The sequence below is a fragment of the Panthera pardus genome, unplaced genomic scaffold, assembly GCF_024362965.1.
Source record: "Panthera pardus isolate Hobbes unplaced genomic scaffold, ASM2436296v1 HiC_scaffold_27, whole genome shotgun sequence".
NCBI classification, from domain to species: Eukaryota; Metazoa; Chordata; class Mammalia; order Carnivora; family Felidae; genus Panthera; species Panthera pardus.
This window is the reverse complement of record NW_026526843.1, coordinates 4,303,456-4,327,662: the sequence shown is the minus strand read 5'-3', so window position 1 is coordinate 4,327,662 and position 24,207 is coordinate 4,303,456. Positions and strand designations below refer to the sequence as shown.

Genomic DNA, 24,207 nt, shown 5'->3' with positions numbered 1-24,207 from the left:
AGTGCATGTGTAAGAAATGCACAGAGCCCATATGAGGAATACTTTCAAATACTTTGATGTGCATAACCTAAACCCATTAATCAATCCTCGTCTCACTAGACACGACCAGACATAAGCCTCTTGATGTGATGGAATATGAAGCACAAAGCATCAACTATGAAGTCTCCTTACCAAAAAAGTTGAATGTGAATCTCATCAAGCATTTATAGCTATCTTCCATTTACGAGAAATATGAGGAGCAGGATAACAAATACAATGACAACGCAATGAGGCAGGCAGACAAATCCAGAATGTGGAACGCTCTGTGGGACAATTGGCCAAGTTGCTTTAATCAAAGGCATTACATCAAAGGCACGGGAGGAAGGGTACTGCTATAGGTTAAAAGAAAATTAATAGATGTAACAAGTAAATGCAACATATGGAACTTGTTTGGATCCTGATTCAAACAACCAACTGTTAAAAAAAACAATTAGGGAAATTTGAATATGGACTGTGTATAATACGATAACAAGAATTTTTTTAGTTGTGATTATGGTCTTGGGGTTATACAAAAAAAATGCCCATGTATTTTTTGAACGTTTATTTATTTTTGAGAAAGGGCATGAGTGGAGAAGGTGCAGACAGAGAGGGGCACAGAGGATCCAGAGCGGGCTCTGCACTGACAGCACAGAGCCTGAAGCAGGGCTCGAACTCACCAACCGTGAGATCATGCCCTGAGCCGAAGCTGGACTCTCAACCGACTGAGCCACCCAGGCGCCCCAAAATGCCCATATCTTTAAGAGATGAATAGTAAGTGTATGAAGGGAGTGAAATGACATGATGTCTGGGATTTGCTTTAGAATAATTCCTGGGAGGTAGAGAGAAAAAGAAAGAGAGAAAGAGAGAAAAAATGGCAGAATCTTAATACTATTTGTAGTAGTTTTCTAGGACTGCCACAACAAAATACCGCAAACTATGTGCATAAACAATGGAAATTTATTTCTTATAGTTCTTGAGGCTAGAAATCCAAGATCAAGGTTTCAGGAAGTTTGATTTCTTCTGAGGCCTGTCTCTTTGGCTTGCAGATGGCTGCCCTCTCCATATGTCCTCAAGTGCTCTTTCTTCAGTGCATGGACATCTCTGGTATCTGTATGGACAAATTTCCTTTACTTATAAGGACACCAGTCTGATTGGATTAGGGCCCACCCATAGACCCCACTTAACTTCACTATCTCTTTAAAGGCCCTATCTCCAAATATAGACACATTCTGAGGGCCCAGGGGTTGGGGCTTTAAAATATAAATTATGAGAGAATATAATTCAGCTCATAACACTATTTAACCTGTACGATGAGTGTATGGGAGTTTATTGTACTAAACTCTTTGGTTTTGTGTATGGTTGAAAATGTTTATAAGTACAACTTTCCAGAAGAGGACATAAAAGTATATCTGAGCAAACTGACATACATGCCTCATGAAAAAGAAGAATCACCATCGGAGACATAGCAACTTTCCACAAGTAAATTTATCATTTTAACATATTTTTCACAAGCTTGTCTAGAAAAATAAGTAAACAAGAAAAGCCAGGAAAACTCTAAATGAAAAGCAATGTGGTATGGAGCAGCCATACCCTAGGGGGGTGCCTGGCTGATTCAGTCAGTAGTGTGCTTGAGTCTTGATCTTGGGGTCATGAGTTTGAGCCCCACATTGGGTATAGAGATTACTTTAAAAAATAAATGAATTTAGGGGGAAAAAAACATACTCTAGAGCCTCAAAAATTAAAACAGTGTGAAAAAAATTAAAACAGTGTGGAATTGGAACATGAATAGAAGAGCATAAAAATCACCAAACAGACGATGGCAATTTTATATATATGATAAAGGCAGCTTCTCAAATCGATGGGAGTAGAAAGGAACTTTCTAATCAATGACATAGGGACCATTAGGTATCCATTTGGAAACAGATGAAATTTGATCCACACTTCACATCATAGATGAAGATAAAATCCAAATAGATAAAGATTTAAATTAAAAAAAAAATACCATAAAAGTACTAAAAGAAAACTCTGAAGTGAAGAAGACGTTTCTAACTATGACTCAAATTTCACAACGCCAGAATCAAAAACTTCCCATGGTAAACAACAACACACAGACACCATAAGCAAAGTCGAAAGGCAAAGGACAAATGGGAGGAAATATTTGTACCTCATATCACAGACAAAGCTAACGTTGAACTAGTTCCTCCAGATTGAAGAGAAAAGGGCAATAGCCAATATTTTAAAGAGGGGCTGTGGAACTACATGAACAGATAGTTCACAGAAAAACAACTCTAAACGGCCCTTAAGCATCTGAAAAGATGCTCAACTTCCCTCATAAAATGAACAATAAAATTCAGATTTACAACTGCACGGATGGGGTGCCTGGGTGGCCCAGTCGGCTGAGCGACCAACTCTCGATTTGGGCTCAGGTCGTGATCCTAGGGTCGTGAGATGGAGCCCCACGTTGGGCTCTGCCCTGAGGATCGTCTCTCTCTCTCTCTTCCTCTGCCCTTCTCCCCTGCGCACGCATGGTCTCTCTCTCTGTCTCTCTCTAAATAAAAATAAATAAAACAATAAAAAAAACTGCACTGAGATTCTTTTTCTCACGTGTCAATTTGGCAGGAACCCCAAAGTTTGACACCATGCTCTGTCAGTGAGCCTGGAGAAAACAGGCACTCTCACACTTTGCCAGTGGGACTGCACACTGGGACAACCCTCGTACTAGTTTGGCAGGTCTCCCGTAACAAAGTGCCGGAGACAGGGTGGCTTGTAAGAACAGAATTGATTTTTTCACAATTTCCAGGAGGCCTCAAGTCTGAGATCAAGGCACTGGCAGGGTCGTTTCCTTCTGAGGCCTCTTTCCTTGGCTCGTAGGTGGCCGTCTTCTCTTCCCTGTGCCTTTACATGGTCTTTCCCTTGAGCGTGTCTGTGCCTTCATCTTCTTTACTTATAGGGACATCCATCATACTGAACTAGGGCCCACACCGATGGCCTCATTTCAATTTAATTCTCTCTTTATAGACCCTGTCTCCAAATACAGCCACATTCCAGGAAACTGGGGGCTGTGACTTAAACACACGAATGTTGGGGGGACACAATTCAACCCGTGACAAACTTCATGGAGGAAAATTTTGAAATAGCTATCAAAATTACCAATCTGTAATCCTTGACCGGCAATCCTACTTCTGGAAACCTGTCCTACAGCTATACCTGCACACATATAAAATGACATACATTTGAAGATATTCAGCTCAGCCTTGTTTACGATAGCCAAAGGTTGGAAACAACCCATGTCCACCAATAGGGAACCGTTTGAGTAAGCTGTTTTACCTACGGCATGCAAAATCATATGGCTGTCAAAAGAAGCGAGGAAGCGCTCCAGGCACAGCTAAAGGGAGAACACAATGATATGCGAAGTAAGAAAAGGAAGGCAGGGACCAGTGCAACAGCACGCTACCTACATATAAGAAATACTTTCGTACTTGCTTGTACGGTATTTGCTTAAAGACACACTGCAAGCTAAATAACAACAGCAAAACCCTAATACAGTTGGTTACTGCTAGACGTGTACTATCAGCAACCCGTGACACTATTCGCCGGGCACTATTCTGCCCAGAAGAGAGGGGGCAGGAGTGGGAGTGAAAGCCTTTCTGTATATTCCTTTTAACACAGTTTTCATTTTGAAGTCATGGAAATTCAAGCAATTAAAATCGTTATGTACAAAGCCTCCTAGTTCGGCCACGAAATTTCTAGTACAACCTGAGACCAACTCTAATCCCTTTACTTTGGAGACAGGGCTGTTCTCCGGTTTATCGAAGCTTCACCTAGGGTTTTCACATGGTGCTTTTGTGAAATAAAGAAAATCCCCAGGGCTTGCGAGTGCTTTCCCTCTTTCTCTTTTCCCTTGAAGAAAGGAACTAGTTCAAGAGGGCTAGAGAGAGTCCACTTGGATTTGACGTTGACCAAATTGATCGCCAGCGCCGCGCAGCACAAACGCCCTTGGGTGTGCATCACTTGGAGCAAACCGAAGTATGCCCTGCTGAGGGGGGGGGGCGCCTGGGTGGGGGTGCACTCCCCCCACCCCACCCCCAGCGCACCGCATGCAGCTGGAGAAAACCCCTCTTCCTGTCTACAGCTCCCACAGCACTCGGAGCCCGCTCGCAGCCCAACGGCCTCTCCAAGAATGCTACATTTAAAAGTGCAGTTTTTGGATGATTCCCAGAAGATTTTTGTGGTTGATGTAAGTGGAAATCACATTGCTATTATTCCTTTATTATTCATTCAATAGTGGTCATTTGTGGGCAGCCCATTAGCCGGCGATGTTAGGTCTTCTGTAGGACCGAATGAAGGAGGACTGTGGTTTTTAGCTTTGGAAAAAGAAGCCTGTATTGAACATCACAGTGTAGCTCGTGTTTTCCCATTAACCTTTCTTCTAGAACAGGTTCTCTTTTCTCAAGGGACAGCAAAAGCGAGTTTGGAAGAGACGCTAAATATTTGTAAAAAGACAAAGCAGCAAGAACTGATTCATCGAACCCGGAAAGGTATTAGTGCGCATTGAAATAATCTGTGAGCCTCACCTCAGGAACATTTGTGCGGAGAAAACCGTGGTTCTGAGGGAAAGGAGAAGGGGGAAGGTTACCCTCCTTTTCTGAAGGAAACCTACGGAAGGGGGTAGAATTTATGCAGTGGTAATGAGAACTTCAGGAAGTAATGACAAGTATGAAGAGAAAAATAGGATAAGAGACTATTTAGTTTGATTTAGTACTTACAGTTCAGGGTTCTTAATATAATTCCTAGCTACGAGATGATTGCGTACAATTATACCTCATCTCTTGAAGGAAGAACAAATGTATTAAGCACATCATTTGGGGCTCAGCTTCCAGAATCTTAAGATATGTACATTTTGATGTAAGGATTTATGTAGGAGCATTTTGAAATGTTCTATGATTTTATTTGAACAAAAGATGCTATTTGCTCTGATATTTACATTAGCCACTAACAAGGAACAAGTTGTTCATTTTCTTTGAGATCCGTACAAAATGCTGGTTGTTTTCTTTTACACATAAACTAACAACTGCTGTTGGGTGTGTGGGTAACCCGCTTTTCAAATGAGTATTTCATTTTTATTTGAATCATGTGCTTTGTGGGTGATGACTTCATGGCTTCAGTGGCTGTTTTGCTCTCTCTTCCTTTCGCTTTTATTTGCAAAAGGCATTTCTAGGTCCACAGACCCGAATGACTTGTTTTTGCAGCAAATAGCCTCCATTAGAGGCATGAGGCATTTCCTATTCTTTCTTGGAACGCTATTTGAATGGCAGAAAATGTCTTTTTGGTAGTTTATCCATTCGCAGGCCGGTGGTGTTTGCTCACAGTGTTCCAGGACCCGAATTAGCGAGCTGGGTATTCAAAAGACACTGCTTTAGGCTACATTTTTTATAGATATTCCAAGCAACTCAAAGAGAATTCTTTGACAAAAAGTGACAGAAGAGCTTTCTCAATGTGTAGCTTAAATTCAGATCCAATTAAATGGGGCGGGGGTGGGGGTGGGGAGGGCAGAGTACCGTAGCTTTGTAACATTCACCTTCTGAGGAGCTGACTCCAGCAACTTGGAGGCAGCATGATTTCGCTTCAGATCGGTTTGTCTCTTTCCAGCTGCAACACATTGTGTTCCTTTGGAAGACAATGGGAGAGATTTGATACCCAGCAATTCGGGTGTCACAGCATCTGATCCCTTTTGCCCTGGGAAGGCTGCTCTGTAAGTAGCAATCGTGGTGTCACCAAGAGTGGCAAGCGCACTGACTGCAGTCCCATGAGCAGCTGTGTCCCGAGGGGAGTGGAACCTTAGGCTAGCATCCATTCATCCAACAGGATCTTTTCTCCTTAACAACAGTAGACTGATGAGGAGGAGGAGGGGTGATGATGATGATGATGATGATGGTGATAGTAGTGAGTCACCAATGGACCGCACCTTAAAATTTACAAAGCAATCTTACGTCCATTCATTCGTTTGATCCTGCATTTCGCCCTGTGAGCGAAGGTAGGGGACAGGCTCATCTTTCCCCGTTTTGCCAATTAAGAGGTAGGGGTTCAGGGTGCTTCAGTGATTCGTGCAAGATTATGCAGCAGGTAAATGCAGAGTTGGGACTTCCAATGCAGAAGTCTCTCCACTACTCCATGTACAATCGAATCCAGAAGACTCATCTGTCAGTAGCCTTCTAGTCCTGTCGTATGGCTCATGCACATTATTTATTTTCTGTTGCCATCAAAGGCCATAGAATTTGGTATACAGTGAGCCTTCGACGACTATTGTAAGCCAATTAGTAGATCCTTCCTTCCTTACCTGAGAGAGTGGTTTCTAGAGGTCAAGGACACCATGGTCTGAATTTTTTCATTAATTCGAAAGCTTTAAAAGGTCCCTCAGGGGGCACCTGGCTGGCTCAGTCGGTGGAGCATGTGACTTGGGGTTGTGAGTTTGAGCCCCATGCTGGGTGTAGAGATTACTTAAAAATAAATATTTAAAAAAGGTCCCTCAGCCCTGTTAATAATTCCTTAAAATGCACCCCAGCACCATACCCTCAGGGACTTTGGTTGGGGATAGGAAAAAAAGCAACCTAAACATATTCTCTTCCATTAGTGCTAATTTCTTAAACAGGATGAAGAAATACTTGGAACCATAGTGGAAAGAACCATTAGCAGCTAAAGAGAGTCGCACAGAGGGGCTTTGGATACCAAAATTGACTGAAGTCTCAAGAGGCATGGATCAGTCCCAGGGAGAATTGTTCTTTAAGATAAAATTTAAGAAAATAATTGGCTGCATGGGGAAAAATAATGGAGTCTTGGGCATTGGTGTTGATTTTACAGAAAGTGAAGTAGTAGAAATACAAAAAGGACCCATGATCAGATAGAATAATGTCTCCTGGGTAAGACTAATTGACATCCAGAACCCTTTGTGTTTACTCCACCCCCGGTAACATTATCTTGATGAATTTGCTGGTGGCCGAGATCTGGCTTAGGGCTCCAGACTCAGAAGCGTGATTTGTCAGCACTGCACAAGAACAGAAATCAGAGATGATATTTACAATGGGGATGCCAGTGGCACCATTTACGGTGGGACTTGGGACACTAGGGTCCTCTCAATCAGTTACATTGGATACCATGTGTCAGAAGAGTCAGATTTAAAGGAATCAGACCCACGATGCTAATATTCGATGGGCTGCTAATGCAGACATTTCCACAAATGCCCTGTCACTGAGACCTTTAAGGCACCCACTCATTCATTTGAGTAATTTCATTAACAAATTATTCCTGAGGTCTTAATGTCTTACAGTCTCTGTTCTGGATACAGTAGACCGTACCATACGGGTAGGTAAAGTTCTTGAACAAGGTCACACTCTCCCCTGGACAGTGCTACCAGTTTTGGCTTCAGAGATTCCTTTCACTCCCCTTGCAAGATTGACAAACTTCCTGGGTTATTGACCTGTCTTTGACTTGTTAATGCCGTCAGTTAGCTTGCTGGGAAAAGTGGTTGGCCCCGGAGACATCTTGGATCTTTGAGGTTTCTTTGCATATCTCTACTCCGAGGCCCTATGCCTTGATTTTATAGATGGACTTTCTGAGGCTGTTAGCCAGCCTTTTCCTTTACGCATTCCCAAGAGTATTTGGGGGATGCAGGATAGATATGGGACTGCAGACTTGCTGGAATGTGCCTACTGAAATGTAATCCAATGAGGAAAATGTGTTTTAGTGAAAACCTCATCGTACTTTTCAAGCTGTCATATTTATTTAATAAAATTGATCATGGTCAAATATCAACACCACTCTTAGTGTTGCACTGATCATGGGCTGCGTCCTTCAGCAATAAAGAAGGACTCTACAGAATGATGATGAGACTGGACAGGCAGGAGGAGAAAGGAAATGAGGCAATTACTTTTTTAAATAACGGCAGATTTTAGAATAAATTCAGTTGTGCCTCTTCAACCTGAGGATGAGGACATTTAAAAAAAATTTAAGTTTATTTATTTATTTTGAGAGAGGGAGAGAGAGCACGTGGGGGAGGGAGAGAGAGAGAGAGAGAGAGAGGGAGAGAGAATCCCAAGCAGGCTCTGAGCTGACACAGCACAGAGTCCCATGCTGGGCTCGAACTCACCAACCATGAGATCATGAGCTGAGCCGAAACAAGGAGTGGACGTTTAACCGACTGAGCCACCCAGGTGCCCCAGGACCAGGACTTTTCTTAACAGAAAAAGGGAGGATGAGACCGAAGCTGGAGGCTTCTGAGCTCTCAAAAAGAGTAGGGGACGTCAGGCGTCCAGCTTGAGGATGAATCCTCCCAACACCTACAGGTACCAGGAGCAGTAGTGTCATTGTAGGGTGACCTTCTTTTAAGCCTGAACTGTTTATCTCCGGGTTAGATGGAGAATTTCAAGGCTAATAATAATCTCAGCACCATATCTGACACAGTCCTGTCTGATATCCTCCCCGCCTGATGCAATTCTGTCTTTATAGAAGCATATGATGGAAAGGAAGAAAATCTGCTGTTTGTGAATTTCCAAAAGCACACTTCTTTTCGATGGTTTCTAGAGCCTAAAGTCAAATGAAGAGGTTTAAATCATTTATTTTTTTTTTAATTTTTTAATGTTTATTTATTTGAGAGAAAGAGAGAGAGAGAGAGAAAGAGAGAGAGACAAAGTGCAAGCACGGGAGGGGCAGAGACAGAGAAGGAGACAAAGAATCTGAAGCAGGCTCCAGGCTCTGAGCTGTCAGCACAGAGCCCACGCAGGGCTTGAACCCATGAACTGTGAGATCATGACCTGAGCCGAAGTTGGATGCTTAACTGACTGAGCCACCCAGGCACCCCTAGAAGTTTGAGTCGTTTCAAGTCTTACACTTACCTGATTGCTAAGTGAAGGTATTGGCCACTGCAGTGGGTACCCAGTGGCTTACCCAGTGAGAGAATGTAGTGAGTCAGCTCACTTCATTCCCTTGGGAACCCATCATAAAGGCCGCCGTGCCTCATTTTCTGACAGACGCAGAGAGGGGACAGTGCCAAGATGGAGCACTATTCAAGCTAAACAAGAAAGCAAAGAACTGTCCAGGGATTTTTCTATTGGTAGTGGTATGTACCCTTGGGATGTTTGTCTAGGAGCTGGTTTGTCAATTTATAATGATGAGGGATCTTTTGTACCTCTGTCAGTAGTGAAATCGATACCCTACCCCTTCATAACGCAAAGTTTTTTCAACTCCAATGAGATGGAATTGATCTGGTATAGCACAATGCAGCTGGATTTAGGGCTACAAAATTGCATCTCTTTAGGTGTGTAATCTTGGGCCAGTCACTTAACCCCTTAGCCCCCTGAGTTGTTGAGGAGTAATGCAAATGATATAACGTGCATTTGGAATCTCATAAAGCAGGGAAAATTGGACCCTGACGCTTACAAGCTGTGTGGCCTTGGGCAAGTCACTTGGCCAATCTGAGACTGAGTTGTGGCAACTCCAAAAACTTGGATTTGGGGTGTCGGGAAAAACTTTCCAAAGAATAAACCATTTATGTTGCTGAGCATGAGCTAAGGAGGTGAAGAGTGGGAGCTAGTGTGGGGAGGATGTGCGGTGGTCCACACAAATGAAAGACTGAAGGCCAAAATGCAAAAGAGAATGTGGCTCTTTTATGGGAAAGAAAAAAAAATTAATCTGAGAATTAAGCTGAAGCAGAGGGAGTCGGCAGCTAGATCGTTGAAGCCAACTAGTCTATATGTAAATTTGGGGCTCTATCCTGAAGGTGGTGGACAATCACTGAGGAGTTTAAGAAGCTCAAAGTGGGGGGCATATGGGTGGCTCATTCGGTTAAGTGGCTGACTCTTGATTTTGGCTCAGGTCGGTATCTCACGGTTCGTGAGTTTGAGCCCTGTGTTCAAACCCCGCGAGTTGGGCTCTGTGCTGACAGCAATGAGCCTGCTTGGGATTCTCTCTCTCCCTCTCTCTCTGCGCCTCCCCCACTCGTGCCTTTTCTTTCTCTCTCTCAAATTACGTGAACTTTACAACAATTATTAAAACAAAGAATCTCAAAGTTGGAATATTAGCATCTGCTTACTCATTAATTTATGCATCCATCCACTCAGTCAGCCAATATTTCATGAAATACGTGTTTTAAGTGCTGGAGATGCCAGGCAGAATCTGGATGATATCTTCAAGTTCAGTGGTTCCAGTGTTAGACAGGCAGCCTATGTCCTAACATACCTTCCCCAGTATCAATATTCCAGCCCGATAGGGAATGGTGGAGGCAGACAGGAAGGGTGGATACAAGAGATGTTAATGAGGTAGAGTTTCTAGAAGCAATTGATGCTGGTCTGGATATGGGAATGAGCTTCAAATTTCTGTCTTGGGTGACTGCTTGGATGGTGGCCCCCATTCACCAAGACAGAGAATAGAATAAAAGGAGCATGTTTAGGGAGGGCAATAATGAGTTCTGTTTGGATTTATAAAATGGGGTTGTGGAAAGAGTTCTAGTCCCAGCTCTAGCAGTCTTGAGCCATGGGATGTCAGGTGGGTCACTTCACTTCTCTGAGTCTGTGCCCTTATCACTAAAATCGGGATAATCATAGTACCTAGCTCATGAAGTCGCTATGAAGATAAATGAATTACCCGATTCCTGACCCAAAGAAGGTAGTCAAGGTATGTTAATTCCCCTCTCCCTTGCTTGCAGACCTCTTTACTTCTACACTTTGCAAACCGACACAGAATGTCTTTCACCCTCGACTTGGAGTTTCTTTGGATAAGTCTTGATTTTGCCGCCAACCGCCAGGCAACAGAGCTGTTTGCCTTGGTCTGTGCTTCCTCCTTCAGGGCTTCTCAGGGTTAATTCATCGTGGCTTTCTAGCGGTTTGCCCTTTGCTTAGTCAGTAGCCCCAGGGGATTTGCTCTTTCCCCCTGGAGCCATTAATCCTGGGAGGGTCCATTATAACTGTCTAGAGTTACCTAAAATAATGTTGGGCTTCCTTTAAGGAAGCAGATGGAAATAGCCAAACCCTTTGTGTTTACCTACATTTTAATTTAGTCCACGGTAACCACTCATAGTTATGCTAACATAGTTAATAGTAATGATAACAGTACTACTGACTAATAATCACAGATCGTATTTATGGACGGCCTATGTTACAGGTGTCACATTCACACAAATCGAAGAAGTATCACTGCCTAGGGGAGTTACAGAAGCTCTCTGTGCGGTGGGTTTTCTCATCTGTTAAATGGGGATAACGTTAGCACCCACTCCATAGGATTGCTACAAAGGTTAAATGAATAGGTAAATGAACATGTAATAAGCAAATATGAACATGTAAATGAATATGTAAAACACTTAGAACGGGAGCCAGTGTTTGCCACACCAATGCCTTATGGAACCTGGCTTCAAATGTAGTTGGTGAACACACGTACTGATACTTGTGTCCAAGCGGCAATAAGGCCTGGAATAAGGATGAGGCCTGGTATATTATTTTTCTATTTCACCAGCACGGAAACTGAGGTGCAGAGAGGTCCACGTACCCCAGGTCAGGTTGCTATTTAAGTTAATGAGTTGGCCGGGGTTCGAGCCCTAGTCTGTGTAGCTTTAAAACCTTGGCTGGTAACTGGTTACTTGGTAGGTTTATGGCTCAAGTGGGGTCTCTGTGCAGGTGGCGAAGCTTCCTGGTTTTCGGAGACCTCGTGATGTACCCTCCCTCTAGTTCCAAGCAGCCTGCCCCACACTAGATGCTCCGTTAGCGTTGGCTGACACACTGCCCCTATCACCTCATCACCACCCCTTGCCTGTACAAAGAAGTCCAAGAGAAGGAGCTTCGAAACCACGTCAGAAAAATCATCCTGGAATCCTAGGGTCCCAGCCCAGCGGAGGTTGGCTGGTTCTTGGCCGGGGGTGGGGGTGGGGGGGGGTGGGAATTGATCTGTCATTGCAGGGGGCCCCAGCTGCCTGATGAATGCCTTTGTTTAAACTACTGAGTTTGCTTTGCCCTTCATAGCCTAAGGTTTGTTGATTCAGAGAATAAATTGAACTGAAAAAGAAAGGAAGTGCTTGTGCTTTGTCTGGCCCGGGGCCAGGCTGAGCTGCAGGCCAAGTGTGCTAGTCCCGCCCCTTTAGGGGCCCCGCACCTTCTGCTGTCACCCGGCTGCCAGGCCGCCCTCCGGATGCTCCATCTCAGAGGAGAGGCCCAGACTCAAGCCTTCCCACCCTCCCCCCTACCCCCGCCCCTGCTCCTCCTCTGCCTCTTCTCTCCCCACCCCTGCAGCTGCGAGGAGGAGGGAACCTGCACTCCAGAGCATTGGGGATGCTGGGGGCGGGGACTGGGAACCGTCTTCGGAGCTGGGTGGGTGGTGGTTGGGTGTTTGTTCAAGTCTGCACTCGTGGGAATCCCTGCAAAGGGTTTCAGTGGGTTGGGGCTTTGCCACCCCTTCACCTTTCATCATGGTGCGCGGCCCGCCATCAGCCCAGGCCTGGGGAGGACTAGCTGAGGCTTCGCAGTGAAGCTACAGCCCTCTGTAGGGCTTCTCCCCATGAAACCGGCCAAAGGGCAAGATTCCTCTGAATTCTATAGGATTTTCTCTCTTTCTTTCAAATGCCCTTTACCCCGTATTTGCATCATTGTCCCGTCACAAGTACAAACATATTACACAAATAAGAGCTTGGTTTTCGCTTGTGCTTTAAGACAATGCCGTTGTCAACCGCAACTTGGAGACTGAGAAATTCATCAAACTGACTGAGCTGAATGTCGTCTGGGGACCAAAAGGGGGTGGCCTGAGGGGCAGAACCACCTGGGAGGCGGCGACTGAGCCAGCAATTTCCTAAAAGGACCTGGAGTTTGCCATCCCAGCAGTTGAGGGGAGGACCAGCCTTTGTGATACGAGGTGCCACTAAGCAGTTTCGTGCCAGACTGTCAGAACTGCAAGACCAGTTCTTCTGCTGGGAGATCCACCCTCAGTACTCAATAGATCATTTGCACCTCAGGAGGTAACGGGGAGTTGGCCAATGGAATGCCTCCACAAGGCACCACAGGGAAGATCTGCAGAAGAAGGCTGCAAAGCTGAGGAAGAATGGAAGGTGACAGGCATTCGGGGGGTGGGGGGCACTTCTCTGGGGGCCGTGGAACTCCCTGATGTATAACTTGTCTTTTCGAAACACAGCTGCTCTGCAAAAGCTGCAATTACTGACCCCCACAGGGTCTTATTCCAGCCCCCTTTTCTTCATTCCCTCTCTTCTTTACCCACTTCCTCCTTCTCTGCTGTGTCCGAGGTGTGGGGCCAGAGAGGGGAGGTCTGTCTGGGTGAGTTGACCCCAGGCCCTGGAAGCATTTAGGCATGGCGCCTCACCACTAATCGCTGGGCTTAGCTGTCTTAAACAAAAGGTCCTTTGTCTATGATGACGAAATTCACCTTTCAACAGACTCAAACAAAGACAGAGGTTCTCCAGAATTTCACATTCAGAACATTTTAAGTGATTGCAAGAGATCTGTCACAAAGTTACTGTCCATTGCCTTTAGTGCCCCGAGATGCCATTTCCGGGGATTTCCACTGACATTATTTCATTCATTCGTTAGCTAACACAGTTTGGTAAACAGGGGCGGTTATACTACTTCATTCATTCATCAGTCAGTTGACAAGTTCTGAGGAGTCTTCACTGCTTGCATGCACCGGGTTAGCTCCTGAGGATGCGTAGATAAACAAGAACTATTGCCTGACCTCAAAGACCTCTCTGTGTCGTGGAAGAACCAGAAGTGCAAACAGGTCCGCACCTAACAGTGTGATGTGTACAAATGACGGTGGCAAGGATAGTTTTTTAATGGCACAAAAGAAGAGGGCAACTCACCCAGACCGAAGCGTACATGTTGAGGGGATGGTCACAAAGGTTTCTTCGAGGGAGGTGATGAATAACTGAAGCCCTAACGATCAGTACTAATTCCCGAGATACAAGGAGGGAGTTGGACTAGAGGAAAAGGGAGAAACAGAGGGAGAGGCCTGGGGAGTAGCTCAGTCGGACCGGATCTTACCGTTGTGGGCAGAGGGTTCTATGGGAGCCTTGAGAGACAGAGATGAGATAGGAGAGACAAGCATGGGCCAAGTCATAAAAAGGGATGTTTCATATGAAGAAATTAAGGTTCGGCAAGGTTAAAAATGAGCCCAAGGTCATACAATTGCAAGTTAGTACTTGAGGCGGGAATTGAAGGAGTGTGTAGACTCCAGAACTGCCGCCCCCCACTCCTTCCCACAGCCTGCGGCCTCCAGACTCCCGGTACCCAGCAGGAAGTAAAGTGCTCTCCCTGCTTTACCGAGCAATGGCAATGATGGTCATGAAGCTTTCCCACAACTTATATTTATATTTCAGTGTCTAATTAAGATTTTATAAAAAAAATTAAACTTTTCAGTATTTCATTAAAATTCTCAGACAAAAAGCAGGCAAACAACCAACAATGCAACCTAAATAAGCTAAGGATTTCACCTTCTGGAGAAAAGTGTCCTAAGGTAACGATTAAGGTTGTGTGCCAAGATGGATATACATCTAAGAAGATGTCTATCTTAGTGTTGTTTGCAATAACTAAAAGGAGAAAACAATTTACAGCAACTAATGGTGATATTTATTTTTTTAAGATTTTATTTTTAAATAATCTCTACACCCAATGAGGGGCCCTGAACTTAAAACCCCGAGAGTCACATACTCCATGGAGTGAGCCAACCAGGTGCCCCTACGAATGATGATATACAGGTTTTTTAAATTTTTTAAATGTTTATTTTATTTTTTAGAGAGAGAAAGAGAGAGAGCACCTCAGTGGGGGAGGAGCAGAGAGAGGGGGACAGAGAATCTGAAGGAGGCTCCATGCTGATAGCAGAGGGCCTGAACTCATGATCTGAGCCAAAATCAAGAGTTGACGTTTAACCAACTGAGCCACCCAGGCGCCCCTAATGATGATATTTAGAATATAATGCTAAGTTTCTTAAAAGATGGTCACCAAAAAGTCTTACCGTATCACATGCCTTGAGAATGATCTGGAAAATTTTACGCTAAGGTCCTAATACTGTCTGTCTTTTGAGGGATATGCTCATAAGCACTTTATATCTTCCTCTTGTTTTTCTGTTTATTTTTTACCCTGATATTTTAGTGAGCATATTTTGCTTTCTGAATGAGAGGGGGAAAAAACTCAAAAACAACGAAAGAAACTTCATTTGGAAAAATGGTTGCTATATAAGTTCCATGTCCCACATACTTAACCAAATTAGGGGACTCCTCTCAAAATGGCGGGGCCTCATGTTCCCAGCTGCGTGCAGCCACATCATCTGATATGTGGAGGTTCCAGGTACCTGCCTCAAAAATATCAACTCCATTGCCACTAGCCCACAATTACTACTCAGTTTCTTTCCAACCTAAAGAGTAATGATAATAGCTAAGATATATCACAAGAATGTTTATTTATTATGTACTAGGCACTAGTATAGGTATTTTACATGTACTAGCTCATCAAAATCCTCGGTGAAATAGGTGCTATTAATATCTCCATTTGACAGATGAGTAATCTGGGCAGAGAAGTATAGTAAGTGGTAGAAAGAGGATTTAAATGGGGCCCTCTGGGTTAAGAACTCATGCAGTTGACCACTGTATCCAGTCTTTACGGCTTGTCTTTCAAGAGTCACTGTGTTGGAGTTATCTTGGTATTTACATCTTAAGCAGTTAGTTCTTGTGTGTGTTTGAAGTAATGATGCAGAAAACCAGGTCAACAGTTTCAGGGGAAAACTGACTTGGGGTAAGCAGGACCTGAAATAGCCGTCAGCGGGCTTTCGTGGGGGCAGATGGACAATGGAAATGGTTCAGATAAATGGACAGAGTTAGAAAGATAAGGTATAGGGTGGCTGAGAATTACATGAAGCCAAAAAGGATAGGTCATTCTTTGGGACTCAGTGGTGTGTGTGTGGGAGGGGACAGTTATACATCCAAAAGGACACAGGGAGCTCTCCTAATTTGGTGAAGTCACAGATTGCCTGTAGTATAGTCAGCACTTACCTGGAACATAGTAGGTGCTCAATAGCCATCTGTTGAAGCAATGAAAGAATGAATTATCTTCTTGTCCTCAGCTGCCAGGCAGCTAATCCCTGCTCCAACGAGCTCGCTGATAAAATGTCACTTAGCTAATAAAACATTCTAGGAAGTCAAGTCTTAGGGGGGATGTGGCACAAATATTTCATGTATTACAGTAACAAAATATCTCTGGGCCAAACCTGCACCCATGTCAAACTGTGTGACCACAAGTAAACCCTCACTGACTGTTTGTCAGAGATGAGAGATGTTGTGACTCAGGCTCCCCCAAAGTTCAACGAAGGAGAGGTCATCTCTTCTCCTAGTAGCCTACATAGGCTCCCCAAGTCAAGTCGGTTTGGAGATGCCACCATGAACATGTTTGTTCGTTTCTGCATTTGTAGGAATGTGGACTAGAACCTCGTAAGCTGGGACAAGCAAATATCAAATTCAACATTCATAAGGGAGGAGTATGTTTGGTTTTGATTTATAAATGACAATGAGTCCGTTTAACCAGATCCTTCTGCACAAATAATTCCACGTAAGAAATTAAGGGAGTAAGATATTGGAAAAGCTTGCTTTGGGAGTATGCGACTAATTTTAAAACCCAAAGGTTAGTATATCTTGGGACCCCAATTTCCCACCAAAGACTGAGGATAAGTAATCGTTCCTGCCACCGCTCCCTTCTCGGATTCCCCCAACTGAACATTGTGCAGGTTAAAGCATACTTTGTCTTTCTTTCTTGTATGGTAGAGTTTTAGAGGTACAGTACTTTTAAAAATATATGACTACAAAGTTTTCTGAGCTTGGCTGTACTTGTCTCTGAGTACACTAAGAGAATCCCAGACAACTGTTTTGAGTTATGTTACACATCCTAACAATAGATCTGCCATATTGAAATAACCTGGAGGAGGGAGGATGGCAGAGGTCTGCGAACCTGGCATCAGCCCCAGACTAAGCCAGACTAAGAAAAATGGGCAACCGCTAGGGTTTGGGTGATACAGCCCAGGTCACCCCACGGCCCACACGCGTGAGTCAGCACTCAGGGCTTGGATGGCTATATGCATGGCAGACTAGGAGGAAAGGGGTAGATTGCCACAATCAGGCCTAAGAGTTCAGTTTTGGTGCTAAGCCATGGGTTCAGCAAATCACTGTGTGCAGGACACGGGTGAAAATCAGTCCAGAGGAGAGCAGAGCTTATGGAATCTAGCCGGCTGCCATTGTGGGAAGCAGCACCAAACAGCAGAAGCCGAAATAAAAGACGAGGTGAATAAGGGTCAGGAACACAGACAGATGTCTACGTGGGGGAAGAGGAATGAAATACCAGGTCCTAAGTGACTTCTTCAAGGGTGGAGCTTGGCAAGAGGCCAAGTTAGGACTGAGTCAAGCACCCCTTATAGGCTTCTAGCTTCAGGGCAGATCTGGTCCCTCAGTGTAGTCCACAGGTGTCGACAAGCAAGCACACCTGGCTAATGTGGGGGTGTTGACAGGGTGCGCGAATGAGACGTCTTGTGACGGGGCAATTAGCCTGAGTGATAGCTCACATGACCTTGCGTCTTGCTAACCAGTTAGAAGCCTTTAGAAGTTCGTGATTCTTTTTCATTTTTGAATCCGGCTTTAACTAACACATGATGGGACAAATTCATTACAGAAAGATTAGAAAATTCTGGCAACAACAAAAAAATGCAAATAAAATCCCATCACTTAGGTTTCAACATTTGGGTGAATATTTTATACATTGATATACTACTTTCTTATGGATCCCCAAACTTGACACATGCCTCCCCCAATCCATTTAATTTGGAATAGTTTCCTGAATATAATTTTAAAAGATTTTCTGTTCAGTCAACACAGTTTCTCCACAGTAACCCTAATACGTTGCATTTCATGGCCTCTTATTAAGTAGATGTTTTAAAAGGCATTATTCTTAAAGGCTTCTTTATAGAGTTTCTGTGAAATTCACAACCTGTCAGAACAGGGTGGCTTCCAACCGGCTCAGAGCCCTGCTGGGCGACATACTGAGCTCTCCTTCTAAATGCAGTCAAACTGATTCTAGGAAGGAAGAGACAGGAATGGAGAGACCTTGGAGTTGTAAGCAGGAGGGAAGTGTGAGTCAACAGTATAGTCAAAAGGTGAGAAAAAGTAAAGTTAGGAAAAAACAGCGTGACCATGAAAGGAAAGAGTGAATCAAAGGAATGAGTTTTGGGTGTTTATCTTTCTTGTCCTTCATACACCTAGACATCAGTTTTTTCTTTACATTTAAGGACAGCCTGGTGTAATGAAATGAGCTCAGTTCCAGCTCTGCTTTTCAGAAAGCCCTTGGGCAAGTCTCTTCCTTGCTCTGGATCCAAATCTCCTCACTTATAAAATGAAGGGGCCAGACTATATGACATCTAATGGTCTCTCTTGTGTCCTGAGTGTCTCCTATTGCTAGATATATAATTGCTAGATATATACAGAAGGTCTGTTTCATTGACTTCAAGTTTAAAAGAAAACTCCAGTTACCACTTGGAATCTGGTTGTGCATCATGTACACCACAGGGATTTAGTGCTAAAGCATTACATGGAAACAAACAATTATAATTGTTTTAATTACCCAGAGTACCTAGCAATTTCGACAAGACTTGGGAGCACTGTCTTGAGAATGCTATTATTACATTGTCACTTTTCAACAGCCTTTCCAATATAGGCATGGTAATTTCAGTGTCCTAGGAGTGGGGGCAAGATTGCTATTAGGGAGGTACCCTAGGATTTTTTTTTCTTTTTTTTCCTTTAGTGTGAAGGGTAATTCTGAGCAATGAGACACCATCCAGCAAAGAGTATGAATCAGATGCAACCTGTCTAGATCATCGCCAGGCCTGCATAAGGCCTCAGGCAATGACATCATCATTCCCTTGTAGCTTCAAAAAGGTGTCTGCCAGAAAGTATCAGGTACCAAACTAGCTCTCTGATTCCAGAGTTCTCTTCCAGACATTAGTTTGGTCAGTATCAATATGGCTGTGGGTAAGGAGGGTGGAAGTTGGGCAGCTGCTCCGTTTGATTCTCCCGGACCCCTCCCCACCCCAGGACAGCCACGTGGGCTGGAAATCTTTCTGAGCAGTTTAATCCTAAGCAACTTCAAGCCTTCCATCTATCACACACGCAGTACTTTGAACTGCTTTGTGTTTTCAGAAATAAAATAAAAACCACTTGTAACTTGGTGTGAATTTCACACATGCACAGGCAAATACAAGGATTAGGTTCTCTCTGCTTACCCCCACCAGGAAATCTTAAATACCCAGTTAAAACTGGGCTTCCCTCCAGGGTTTATTGCTGAGCCTATGGGCTCCTTGGAAAGGGCCTTGGTTGACTTCCTACTTATTCTTTGTTCTCTGATGTGTCTAACTACACCTTGCTCTACACCAGATGCTAAAAGACCAGACTGCCTGCAGAGAGGGCTCCATTTTAGAATGAACTGCTCCTACCTGGTAATTAGCCTCTTACCACTTTTAGTGGTTCTTTTTACTGGGAGTTCAACACCCAAGAAGGGTCACAGCTTGGCCAATAATTTCTTCTGCTCTGTCCTGAAGGATATCCATTTCCTAGTTTCCTGGGTGGTCCCCAGTGCAAACTTTGAAATCGTGCTCAACTTCTTTCTTAGAAAACTGGTTGCATCTGACTCTGTTGGTAAACGTGTGAGACATGGGCCTTATTTATCTATTTTATTGCAATGTCATGATATTTGCATTTTTTAATGTTTATTTATTTTTGAGGTAGAAAGAGAGAGAGAGAGCGCGCGCGGGCACACACACACACACACACACACACACACACACACACACACACACGAGTGGGGGAGGGGCAGAGAGACAGAGACACAGAATCTGAAGCAGGCTCCAGGCTCTGAGCTATCAGCACAGAGCCCGACACAGGGCTCAAACTCACAAACCACGAGACCATGACCTGAGCTGAAGTCAGATGCTCAACCAACTGAGCCACCCAGGCGCCCCAAGATATTTGCATTTTTAAGGAAAAGTAAAACAGCATTTTGGAAGGAGCAGTCTCAAGGTTTAGTCCCTAAGGTGTTCTGAGATTTTTGGATGTAGTCTGTGGAAGACAGGGAAGGAAAAAGACTTACTTTTGGAGGGGTCCAAACTCTCTGTAAATGAGGTGTATGCCTGTTGCTGTTTATAAACAGCTAGACTGAGGTGAAGGAGTGTAGACCAAGATGCAGAACAAGATTTTCCCACATGGCTGAAATTAAATCAGCATCACTGAAAACATTCTAATCCTGGAACTGTATCAAATGGTACCAAAATACAGAAATATCTCTGGACTCTATTCTACTCAGTACAAATCAGATACTCTCACTAGAAGCGTTCTGCATGGTTCTGTGTTCCAAAATGGCATTCAGAGTTCAGTATGTAACGAGGAAAAGGAGAGATGGAAATCAGCCATATGGTTGGCCAGAAGGGTCTAGTTCACAATTGTCTACATAAAGATGCTGAGTGGCGATGTGCTTATGCTATCCTTGATACAACTGATCCTCAGCCAGTTCGAGAGCGGGTGTTTGGGGGAAGTTGCGAATGGGATAATACACAGGAAAGCTCTCAAGATGCACCATAAAAACCCAAAAGAACATTCCAACTGGGTGACTTTAGAAGGAATCAGAGAACACATCAGAGACGAGTGTCAAAAACGTATTTTGTTACTGTACGTCAGCAGAAAGCTTTTGATAATGACAAGCTGTGATTTTCCTTCCAGACTGGCGCAAAGGGTAGGGAGTGTCAAAGGAGGGGCTCAAGTATGTGCAGACATTGGTGAGGAATGTTCCAAGCATCCCCACTCTCAGATAGGTGGGTATGGGAAGAATTCAGTAGCAAGGAGTGGTGGGAGGTGAGGGCAGCAAGCTGGCAGGAGAGCCCCTTCTTGTACACGTGGTCGGTGGGCCAACTGGCAAAGGAACAAATGTCGGGGACGAGAAGGGTGATGCAGAAGGTGTATAAAAGGCAGCAAAATGTAGCCTAAGCTCAGCCGTGGTGTAAGCAAACCTGACCCTGGCAGAAGGCAAATGGGGGGCCAGGCAAAGAGAACATTGGGACCTCCAGGCCCATCATGCTCCCTCACCTCCCCAAGCCCTATGGCACCGGCCATGGAGATACGTCTCACACCCCACCTCCTCGTCCGCCAAAGTCCACGCTGCCATCTATCGTTTCTCACTCAAACTGCTGCAGCAGCCCCACCTGCTCCACCTGTTCCTTCCTCCCTTGTCCCTCAAAGTGTATCAACGGATCGACAGCCAGACCGGTCTCCCCTGGGAGCTTGTGAGAAATAAATACAGATGCTTAGGCCCCACCTCACACCTGTTGAATCTGAATCTGTATTTTTTTTTAAGTTTATTTATTTATCTTGGGAGAGAGAGAGAAAGTATAAGTGGGGAAGGGGCAGACAGAAGGAGAGACAGAATCTGAAGCAGGCTCCATGCTGTTAGCCGGACGTGGGGCTCGAGCCTACTGCAAGATCATGACCTGAGCTGAGATCAAGAGCGGATGCTCAAAAAAGGGGGGTGGGGCTCCTGGGTGGCTCAGTCTGTTAAGCGCCTGACTCGGTTTCAGCTGAGATCATGATCTCATGGTTCGTGGGTTCGAATCCCGCATTGGGCTCCACACTGTCAGTGGGATCCTCTCTCCCTGTCTCTCAATGCCCCTCCCCTGCTCACTCTCCCCGTCAAAATAAATAAATAAACTTTAAAAAAATTAAAGAAAAAAAAGTCGGCTGCTCCACCAACTGAGCCACCCACGTGCCCCCCCCCCCCTTTTCTTTAAAGTTTATTTATTTTGAGGGAGAGAGGGAAAGTGTACCTGGGGAAGGGGCAGAGAGAAGGACAGACAGCCGAATCTGTATTTTAGCAAGATCCCCAGTTGATTCATATGCACTTGACAGTTTGGGAGCCTCTGCCCTAACCTCTGCCAGGATGGCATTCCTGAAACCCAGGTCTGACCATGTCAACTTCCACTTAACACCAGCGGTCCCCACCTCAAACCCTGCCTGCAGGAGTATTGCCTCTCCTGGCAGCCCATCTTGGTAAGGCTCCCGCCCACTTTTCCAGTCACTGCATCTCACTTGCTCCGTTAGGAACACCTCACTGCTGGCAGTTTCGTTCACACCAGGCTTTCTAATCTCCTCTGCCTCTGACGTCCTTCTTCTATCCTTGTCTTCACCTGGCTAACCCCAACTCTTGTTTCCTCCCTTGGAATAGGCGTCTCCTCCAGTAGGAATCCATTGCGCTATGCCCTTTCCATCTTTCTGAGTCAGGTGCCCAGTGGATGTGATTTCTTATTACCCCCTGCTTACATGCTTCCACAAGGGCACTTAGCCCTAACTACTGCAGTTACCTGTTGATATGCCTGCCTTGACTGCCAGCCTGTTATGTATTCCTTCGTGGTAACGCCTGCACCCATTTCGCTGCAGTATCCCTGGAGCCGAGGAAAGTCACTGGCACAGAATAGGTGCTCAATAATGTGTGTTGCATCAAAGAGAGAAGGGAAAGGTCACAAAAGAGTAAAAGCAACATAGAAGGACAAAGGCAAGGGCATCAAAAGTAAGCCTGGAGCGTGGGTGGGGGTGGGGGTGGGGGGATTACAATAGAAAAACAAAAAGAGTTGGGTACAGAGAACACAAAATGGAGAAAAAACATGCTAAAGGGGAGGTGAGGAAAAGCTTTTAATAGCTTATTAAGGAGAAAGCTAAAACTGATGAAATTCTCTTCCTGTTTTTTTTCATGTGACTGTTACGGTTGGGTCTTACCTATGGAAATGTGGAATCAGACTGTTAACATGCCTGAAAGGCAATTCCATTCACTTGCCAATGAAGGAATGATCAACAGGCACGGGTTTCTCTGAGGGGATACTTATAGTTACGTGTGCAATCACAATCGTTAATACTCCCTGATCTTGAATATTCAAATAAATGTTGCCCTTATCAAAACAGACCCCTTGGGTGATCCATATGCCGATAGCTAGATGTCCATACATTAGGGTTCGTCCAAGACAGTCCTGGTTTACACCTGTTGTGACAATATAATAATTACTAGTACCACTGGGGTGCCTGGGTGGCTCAGTCAGTTGAGCGATTGAGTGTCAGACTCTTGATTTTGGCTTAGGTCATGATCTCACGGTTTGTGAGATCGAGCCCCACATCAGGCTCTGCACTGACAGCATGGAGCCTGCTTGAGTTTCTCTCTCTCTCCTCTCTGCCACCCCCCCCCACACTCATGCGCATGCTCTCTCTCTCTCTCTCTCTCAAAATAAATAAATAAATATTAACAAAAAAAATAATTACTACTACCCCTGTCAACCTTCAAAAGTGTGCCAGTTTGGATGATAAAATAATCCTCATCCTACAGGCAACACTTCTTGAGCTCTTCCTACAGACCAGATGTTATGTACTCAACCTCAATATCCTCATTTGATGCTCTCTATGAATTTTTAAAAATTGAGATGCAATTTACATACCACAAGATTCATCCTTTTAAACTGTACAGTCCAATGGTTTTTAGTATACTCACTGTGTTGTGCAAACATCACAATTACCGAATTCCAGAATATTTCCATCCTTCCAAAAAGAAGCCCCATACTAATTAGCAGTCATTCCCCATTACACCCAGTCCCCAATCCCTATGGATTTGTCTGTTCTGGACATTCATATAAATGGAATCATAGAATATATGGCCTTTGGTGTTTGGCTTCTGACAGTCCTGTTTTAGAATTAAGGAAACTGAAACTCAGAGAGATTAAATAGCCTGCCCAAGATCACCCCTCTAGCAGACAGAGGGCAGAACTAGACCCAGGTGTGTCTGGTTCCAGGACCCACATTCTTAGCCACCATGATGTGGTGCCTCCTAATATTTATTGTAGGTACTCAGCACATTCTTGGAACTCTTTTTTGGCCTTCTGTAACTGGGCACATTCTTTCCAAAATGCCTCACAAATCTTCATTATTTCAGAGTGGATTTAATGTTTGGAAAGAGCCAAAGTCATAAAGACCAGATATGGTAACTAAAGTGGGCCATCAAGCTGGGTCACTGCTATGGACTGAATCGTGTCCCACCCAAGTTTATATGTTGAGCCTCTAACCCCCAGTGTGACTAACGTGATTGTATTTGGAGGTAG

General features: G+C 44.5%; 1 protein-coding gene and 1 long non-coding RNA gene across 2 annotated transcripts in view; one reads left to right on the top strand and one right to left on the bottom strand.

Moving 5' to 3' along the window:
• Window positions 1-957: 957 nt before the first annotated feature.
• On the bottom strand, window positions 958-22,556 carry LOC128773756 (uncharacterized). Its single transcript, XR_008418178.1, has 2 exons — window positions 22,432-22,556; window positions 958-1,126 (listed from the first exon to the last, which is right to left on the bottom strand). It is a non-coding gene; the product is annotated as an uncharacterized LOC128773756 (long non-coding RNA).
• Window positions 4,168-24,207, top strand: part of FRMD7 (FERM domain containing 7) — a 51,590-nt gene continuing 31,550 nt past the window's right edge. Inside the window, exon 1 of the mRNA XM_019426980.2 lies at window positions 4,168-4,255. Coding sequence (XP_019282525.1) covers window positions 4,199-4,255 — 57 coding nt within the window. The 5' untranslated portion in view covers window positions 4,168-4,198. The remainder of the gene's footprint in view (window positions 4,256-24,207) is intronic.